Source organism: Zingiber officinale, chromosome 2A (assembly GCF_018446385.1).
Source record: "Zingiber officinale cultivar Zhangliang chromosome 2A, Zo_v1.1, whole genome shotgun sequence".
Classification (NCBI taxonomy): Eukaryota; Viridiplantae; Streptophyta; class Magnoliopsida; order Zingiberales; family Zingiberaceae; genus Zingiber; species Zingiber officinale.
Genome location: NC_055988.1, coordinates 145,746,866 through 145,755,923, shown reverse-complemented (window position 1 = coordinate 145,755,923; position 9,058 = coordinate 145,746,866). Strand labels below are relative to the sequence as shown.

Here is a 9,058-nt window from a genome sequence, read left to right as displayed (position 1 = left end):
ACTTAACATGTTGCAAAACCAAAAGTCAATTTTTTGCAACTTAGTGATAGTAGAAAATTCAATGTTATTTTTTGGGAGATAAATTTACTCCCGAATCATGTTCTCGAATAAGCTTTCTTTGAAATTTTAAAACCAACAACCTGACTAGTTTGGGAGGTGGACGATTTTTTCTTGATTTGTCTAGAGCACATATTTTTTGGATTATTTTTTTATGATTCAGGAGATGTACCATTTGTATTTGTGGCAGGATCGTGGTCGTGATCCGATCGCAAATTGTTACGATCCCTTTCTAGGTTCACCGTCCCCATCAGATTATAGTTTTTGTTCGAAGCAGGCGGCCGGAGACCGCTCGGAGGCCTCCAGTGGTGGATAAGTGCCCAGGTTACTAGGCGCCAAGTAAGAGTATCTTTCGAACGACCTTCGACCGCTCGTTTCGAATAAAAATTATAATCTGATGGGGACGGTGAACCTAGGAAGGGATTACAACCATTTATAGTTGGATTGCGACCACGATCCGACCGTAAATACGAGTGACACATTCCTAGCTCACAAGCAATCCAATAGTTAAGTTGGTGTTAGATTGAAATTATAAAAGTTATTATGATAATTTAAAATTTTAGAGGCATTTAGATAATTTAAAATTTTTAAAGGGTATTTTTACAGAAGATAAATTTTATAGGGGCAAAAATGAAAAACAATTAGTAATTAATTCGATCGCGTTCTGTTTGTTACTAGTTTCCTTTGACCCATGGGAAACGCCGCGAGCAATGGTACCAGAAACGGCGGTGGTCGGAGTAACTCCGGCCATCACCAGTCCAATCCCTTCGGCCCCTTGCCTTCCCCGCCACAGCCGACTGAGGCGTCTGACAATCTCCATGCGTTCGCCGCGACGACGCCTTATCCGCCACAATACCCTAATCTAAACCCCCCGCAGTACTATCCTTCCGGGTACCACCCGCCTCCTCCACTGGCGACGCCGGTGCCTTCATATCAGTACCACCGTGTCATCGGCGGACCTCATGGAGAGTACTCTGTTCGTCAATCGGGGTGGATGGGTCGCGGGAGGTATCCGCCTGATGGCCCTCTGGCTGTTCCGTCTTCGAATTTCGAACATCAGAATACCGTAGCAATCAGGAACTTTGTTGATATTAAGAAAGAGACTCTCGGTGTTGAGCCTGATGAGGAAAATCCAGGCCGATTCCTCGTTTCCTTCTTCTTCGATGCGACCGTCGCAGGAAGGTGATATTTTTTTCCCTTCTGTTGTCTTGCTATAATAATGAATGTTGTTTCACATGTTTGCTGCTGTATTATTCATGTGCAAAATTATATCTTTCCTATCAGACTTTTGTTCTCTCCCTTTTCTGCGTCTCCAATCATGTATTGACTTGTTCCAAGCGATCTTCCGTCTCGACGATGAAGCCTATCTTTCATCACTGCGAACCTTGATAACTCTTATTTTTGAGTCATTTCTAGTATGCGGAGGTTGATTCGATTTGATACTGCTCTTACTGCCCACTGTTTCTTTACCCCTAGATGTCCAGCCAACTTCTTACAAAGAAGAGTTATTAGCAGGAAGACAGATGGTTTTTAATTTTGGTTTCCATAGGCATCGTATTTCTGCAGAACTAGCTCATACAAGATGCTTTGGGAAGCTATCATCCGAAGGGTCTCCAGTAGGTCCAAGGCAAGGGTGGGTGGACTAGGTGTCGTGTGCACACTTGAGCAAAGCAAAGGAGATGGGATTCCCTGCCCATTGTATCTACATTTAAGAAGGTCTTTGGGTTTCGCAGTAGTTTCTAGTGTTTTTGTTTTGGTTGATGCAAAATCTAATCTTGCAATCTCTTAAAGAGGCCAAAGATCATGGATGGCCACACAACCATTGAAAGGCTAACATGATGTCCCCACAACTATTAATATCGGAAAATCATATCAAAATCTGTTTCAAGGATGACTACATTCAAAGGAGGGACTAACTCCATCTTAGATTTCTGATTAGACAAAAATCTAAGTTTGCAGATCTCTAGAAGGGATGAATATGTAGGGATAGTGTTGTTGAGGAGGTGGTCGCTTTAGTTTGAAACATTTTGGATCACTTGAGACCAGCAGGCCTCAAGCAACACTAATTGCACCCTCAAGTTTGGATAAGCCAACACTTTTGAAGGCCCCCTTACAGATGTCGAAGAAATATCAATCAGAGGTCGTCACAGCATCACTTATAACTCTTTCAACTTCTATTTTGCATATTCTTAGAAATATTTTCTTATGAATATTTGGATTGTTGGAGCTCTAACTATGTTACTCGAACGTGTGTTTTATTTTTAATTGTCTGCAAATTATAATGATCTTCTTGTAATCATATAGCTTTCACCCAAATATGCTTCTGGGAATTACTCGGAAGACACGACCATGGATTTATTTATGAAAATAGATACAATTTTTTTTTATACAAAAACTAAAAAAACTTGCTTAAGTATTAGGATCATGGAAAAAATAAAAAATAAACAAAAGATTGTGTGAGTTCATATGGAATTGTTTAAAGCTGATTAAGGCTCAAATGGAACTTAAGTGAGACCACCTAGAACTCTGGAAAATCGGCTTGGCTTGCTTCTGGTGTTGAATAAGTAGCAGCATAATCATTTGATTTCCAGATCCTGCTGAGATATGCCCAAGTCTGTAATTTCACTTCCCGAAAGATAGCATGTGACCCAGCCAGATTAATTTGTTCAGAATATCCACATTTCCTGATTCAATATCATTCTTCAATATCTAACTGATTGCCATATCTAACTGATGCTTTTGTACTTTCTGCAAACAGCATCACTATTATCTTCTTTGCAAAAGAAGGTGCTGAATGTAGCCTAACGGCAACTAAGGACTTGCTCCAACCAGTCACAGTTTCCTTTAAGGAAGGTTCTGGTCAGAAGTTCAGGCAATCATCTGGTACAGGTATCAACTTCTCAATGTTTGATGAGGCCGAGTTGATGAAAGAGGGAGAAGAGGGTATATATCCTCTTGCTATAAAAGCAGAAGCTTGTCCATCAAACTATCAAGGTCCGGTTGGTGAGGATCAGAAACTTGAAATTCCACAATCACAGATCACACAGGCTCTTTTCAAGAGGAAAGGGAATGGTGACTATCATATTCTCGTGGTGAAGCAGATATTGCGGGTGAACCAAACCAAATATGAGCTGCAGGACATTTATGGCATAGGAAACTCTGTTGACAACGCTGTTGATGGGAATGAACCAGGAAAAGAATGTGTGATTTGTCTTTCTGAGCCACGCCAAATCACTGTCCTCCCTTGCAGACACATGGTATGCAATAGCACATATTTTCTTTTCCTTTTCTTTATATATATATATATATATATATATATCAAGGTTTTAAAGACTTACAATAAAAATATATGTCAATCGTAGAATATAATAACGTTGGAGAATAATATGTATAAATAATATGCATATAATGACTATTTAAAGTGTATATCACTTGCAAAACCAGTTTAACAATTACATATTACATGCTACCACATCAAAATTTTAGGTTAGTCAGTCACAATCACAAGGATTAGTCCTCTCTCTAGGAGGTGAAAAATCATCAAATGCTTTCATTGTCTTCTCTTGGGAGAGAAATGATTCAAATTAGAGTCTCTCTCTCTTCAGCCTGAATCAGATTTGCCTGTCTACTCAAAAGAAGTCCCTTGTATAGAACAACTAGGCAGCTGCATTGGAACTTGTTAAAACGTTGATATTTATCTATCCTTCTATAATTTCCTGAAAAATTAATTGCAAAACGATATTTGGCTTACTGAGTGATCAGACTGATACTCAGTTATTCATGTGGCAAAAAAGATATAAGCAATTTAGTGGATGATATTTCTGAATTCTTTTGTAGAATTGTATGCTTCTCATGGCATCCATGTAGGCAATCAAACAACTAATGTCCCTGCCTTTTTTTTATGATATCAAAAATAATACTAGGTGGAAATTTTACTTTCTTTTATGCTTATTTCTTTGTTCAAGTAAATGTTGGTGAAATGGAATGTCGATTGATGGGATTTGCATGTTAGGAGACTAGTGTTTGCCTTGTCCCAATTAATCTCTTTAACCCACTATGGATATTCTAAAGTTTACTTAGTGTTTGCCTTGCTTTATAAATAAATTTGTTTTGTGGAATTGATGCTTCAATACAAAAGTTTACTTAGTGTAGCATTAGCAGCCTTTATGATATGAAATCCTTAGAGTTAATGATTTATTAGCAGCCTTTATGATATGAAATCCTTAATGATTTCGCTTTCTAATAAGAACTCCATTCCATTTCCTGTCACATTAAATTTACTCATCAACAAGTATGAAATTTATCCTTAGGAATTTCTTCTTTCATAATCTAGGGTCATGAAATCTTCTCTATATGAGAATTTAGTAATTAAATATTGTTAACGGGTTTGTTCCAGTGCATGTGCCATGAATGTGCAAAGATTGTTCAGTTCCATACGAATAGATGCCCAATCTGCAGGCAGCCAGTGGGGCGGCTGCTGGAGATCCAGATCGATAATGGAGCTGAGCAGCAACATCAATCACAAGACATTTCCTAGGGTGGGATGCATGAATTGAATCATACTCGATTGCTTCTTTGACTCAACGCTGTGTTAAAACTTAAAAGGATTGTACTTCCTGCCGTCTACAGATCGCAGATTGAATATTTCTGCTGACCCCAATATGTGAACAAAATCATTTGCTGGTCTTTCTACCATTGGATCTAATATATCTACTGATGCATTTCCAAAATTAGTCTTCACTGTAAATTGCTGATGATAAATTATTTGAATTGGGAAGTCTGATCAAGCGAGCAAAATTGAAGGAAAATCTCAGCAGGATTCTTAGTTCCAAAAAATAAAGTCAAGACAATAATAAGCAAAACATTGTCAAGTTCAAAACACTTGGTCCACAAATATTTTCTTAGAATGGAACTCAACTTCCAACAATTAGGAAACCTAATAACTTAACTACGAACAAATAGTCCCTGTCAGCAGATTTAGATGATACCAATCTTGTTTGCCACATCCAGAGCATCATAGTCTGGGGTCAATCTCACATAAGCCTTCTTAGTTCCATCAGGCCTGCCCGAGTAGATAAAACATTTGTAAAACTTGGTTCGAATAAAGGGGTGCAGAAAAACAAAGTATATAACTGGTCTGAATAGTGGATTTTCTACTAACCTGATTAGAGTATTAACTTTCTTGGCCTGAATATCATACATTTTTTTCACAGCAGCTTTGATCTTCTTCTTGTCAGCTCGAAGGTCGACAATGAAGACTAGTGTGTTGTTGTCTTCAATTTTCTTCATGGCAGACTCAGTGGTCAGGGGATACTTTAGGATTTGATAGTGATCCAACTTATTTCTTGGCGGGGCGCTAATTCTAGGGTACTTGGGGTTTCTAGGCTTTTTAAGTGTCTTGGGTTGATGAAAAGTAACTGAGGTCCTGATCTTCTTGGCTTTCTTAATGGTTGTTCCTGATTTCACAGCCTTGGCGGCTTTCTCAGCCTGTGTTTTCTCATCAGATTTCTTTGAAGTAGCTAACAGCACATACGAAAAACATAATCAATAGCCAACAATATGGGTCATATACAAGGACAAAGCATCAGAAGCTGTACAAGAAAATTCTTTATTTTCCAGGTTGACTTGGGAAACTAAAGTCTTCAATCACAGAGTAGGGATCAAAAGATTTCAGTAGCTCTGTTTGACTGGTTCATTGATTAATGTTTTCAATTTGAGCACAGAACACATTAACATACGACAACTAACTATTAAAAAAATTTTAGTTTTAGATTTTGAACATCAGCGAAAAGATGTTATTCTGACAACCCCAAAAGAACTGAACTCAATTGTAAAGCAATAACAAAACACATACAATACAACACATTATAGAAAGCTACCATGATAATTAAATATTTATATCTCATACAAAAAATGAGCACTCTCAATCCATTGGCTATTGACAGTTTCACAAAAATGTGTTACAAGAGATACACTTTAAATTTAACTTGATCTGTCACTATGCATACATGTCATAGTTCATCAAAATGAAGGTCTATCAACTAGCCAGCATCCTTTTACTTGTGAAAAAACTAAATAATTAAGAGTAGATACCTTCTCATGGTGTTTTTCACTAGCAAAAAACACACATTGTTACTTAATCATTAACCTAAGGAAATTAACATGCCCAGTACTAAATCTAAGATGAAATGTAAATATCCATGAATTGATCAGATAATCAAACATTTTAAATCCGGAAAAAGAAGAATATCAAATTGTAACTTAGATGTCAGGGAGAAAAACTGCAACTCAAAATTGATAAAGTATAAGTTGAGTTTAACTCCAAGGCTCAAGTAATTAACTCTAATAAGCATATATGAGGTTTCAAAGTGTCAAAATTATATAAACATTTGAATAGTGATTCAAATAAAACGAATGTTGTAAGGTACAATGAGATAAAAGTTGTGTGGCATACCTTTTGGAGCCATCTGATCTTAATGAAAAAGTTTCACAAGCAATGAACTGTAGTCAATCGACAAAATCAGAATTAGCAGAACGCCCACAATCCTTACAACACAATAATGATAAAGTCAAAACGACAATGAATCATGAAAATTATTCTCGCCCGGGAATAGATCTTGCTTAGCTTAAATCACTTATAAGCGAAATTGTAAACAAAATTCCACAAAATGGAAGAAAAAAACATGGCCATAAAACCTTGCAATCGTCGTCCAGCAACGGATCATTATGTCGCTACTAAAACTATGAACGTCGCTGATATTAAATCCGCAACAAAATAGTTTCGCAAATGGTTAAATCGACAAGTTCTACAACAGAAAAAACAGAATGTGAAGCATAAACTCAAACAGCTCGAATGCAAAAGAAACCAAATCGCAAGAAGCATCAACGAGAGAAAAAAGGATCAAAAACTCATTATATTTGCTCCGCTAAAATGAGAAGAAAAGAGATGGGAATGGAGTTACCGATCGCTGCGACGGCTCCGGCCAACTCCTTGAGCAAAACCCTAAAGACGAAGGTGCAAGATATTTATAACGCGCATAAGCGAATCATGACCGTTGATCACTATACTCGGCTAATATGAGCCCGTTTATCGAAATGGGCTGGAGTAACAACCCAAAAACAACAGCCTCGTAAATACTATATAGGATACTCTTTACTCATAAAAATTATCAATATTAAATTACAATTAAAAAAATATGTGAATTATACGCGCGACTTTAAAATACATTCAATATCTCTTAAAAACCTTTCAAGCATGAGATTATAAATGTATCTCCATGATTCCAAGACCTGCATTGTACTGTCCCCACGGATATTTACATAGATATTTATTATAATAGATTTTAAAATTAATTTCTAATCTTTCCATATAAAAATTACTGTACTAAGATAAAATATCCTCATAATTTATCTATTTATACCGATGATACAAAATCATTTAGAATGAACCATAGCATCGACCAGTACTGTATTTTTGTGATCACTTTGAACTGAGATATCAAGCTTGAAATCATCTCAATTGGCTACTCAACTTCTTCCTTAACTGCACCAATAATAGTGACTCTTTCATCGAATCCAGCATTAGTTACAGCATATCATAAAAAGCTCATGCAATGACTTGAAACCATCATCATTGTGTTGTTCAACTAGTTTGACAGAGTGCGTCTTCGAAACTCCAACTTGTTCTTATTTGTGTTGTCATTCCTTGCTTTTCGAACCTGAGTGTTATGGAGTGGTCTCGCTTCTTCAGCCTTCGAATTCAAAGCTACTCAAAACTTCATGTTACTCGGCTTCCTCCTTGCAATGTCTGTGCCCTTGTATGCTATTGTGTGTGGCCTTGAGCCTATAATGTATGCAGTACGGTGCCATCAATAGATCACACAATACCTTCTTGCGGCCATTCATCCAATTTGCTGTTCATCTCTTCCTGAACATGCTTTAAGCATCATTCCAGCTGCATAATAGTCAATGATATGGTGAATAGAGAAAGAGCCGACCTATAGGAAAAGGGGTGAAGGATCTTGTGCAAGTGGCGGTCAAAGTTCATGGTGTATCAAAAAGTCGAACAGTTAACCTATAGCGTCCATATTCCCGATCGGCCCTACCGAGTGGATAGGTTTCCTGTGAACTCCATTCCCAGCTCAGACCGGACTTACTAGGGATTCAACTCCCTCATCCCCAATTGACTTTGCTGATCGGATAGGTTCTCTATGAACTCCATTGTCGGCGCGAACAAGATTCACTAGGGACCTAACTTCCTCACTCTCGATCGACTTTGCCGGTCGAACAAATTCCTCGGGGGCCCTATGCCTAGTTTTGACATGATTTGCTCGATTCTCTGTTCCCACTCCCTCGATCGACCTAGCCAATCAGAGGGGCCCTAGAAGAGTCAATGAGGGCTTGTTGGACAGCCACAACCCTGTTTTCTTTGAGATATCATTATGACCCGATTAGGCCATATACATAATTGGGCACTATGAGAAGCTCACATAGCTAGCAACCCAAGATGTCTCATGATCCAAAAGTCCAGTATGGTCATTAATACAAAGCATGGGTTTGTCAGAGGATCATACTTATATTTGGATACTTACATTACCTATGTACTGATGTGATTGATCGATGCAGTATAAGTAGGATGATACGACAGATTGATTGATTGCAAGATAATGTCTCATCAATATGCCGAGATTGTGAAGGGCATTATAAAAAGGAGTCCTCCTTCATTGGTACATGTACATGTTGGTACAATTGACCTCCAAGGTTTTAATATCCGATAAATATGTTTAATAGATCTTGATCAAGGGAAGTCCTAGTCACGGCTAGGCAAGGGTGAGAAGTTAACTGAGTGACTAATCCTAACTGCAATTAGGCAAGGGAAGTCCTAGTTGCAACTAAGCAAGGAAAATCTCGGTAGATCGTAGAAGCCAAGTAGAATGATTCGATAGGTCTGGAGGACCCGATATCGAATCCCTGGTGGGCCGATCCAATGTTGAGTCTTGGT

General features: G+C 37.9%; 2 protein-coding genes across 2 annotated transcripts; one reads left to right on the top strand and one right to left on the bottom strand.

Annotated features, from left to right (window-relative positions):
* Positions 1-729: 729 nt before the first annotated feature.
* Positions 730-4,787, top strand: LOC122042537 (probable E3 ubiquitin-protein ligase LOG2). Its single transcript, XM_042602703.1, has 3 exons — positions 730-1,239; positions 2,816-3,314; positions 4,454-4,787. Exons 1-3 carry the CDS (start codon positions 749-751, stop codon positions 4,592-4,594), a joined length of 1,131 nt encoding a protein of 376 aa, XP_042458637.1. The 5' UTR covers positions 730-748; the 3' UTR covers positions 4,595-4,787.
* A 67-nt stretch (positions 4,788-4,854) lies between these two features.
* LOC122042538 (60S ribosomal protein L23A-like) lies at positions 4,855-7,117 on the bottom strand. Its single transcript, XM_042602704.1, has 4 exons — positions 7,020-7,117; positions 6,512-6,558; positions 5,219-5,576; positions 4,855-5,119 (listed from the first exon to the last, which is right to left on the bottom strand). Exons 2-4 carry the CDS (start codon positions 6,522-6,524, stop codon positions 5,035-5,037), a joined length of 456 nt encoding a protein of 151 aa, XP_042458638.1. The 5' UTR covers positions 6,525-6,558; positions 7,020-7,117; the 3' UTR covers positions 4,855-5,034.
* Between the last annotated feature and the right edge of the window lie 1,941 nt (positions 7,118-9,058).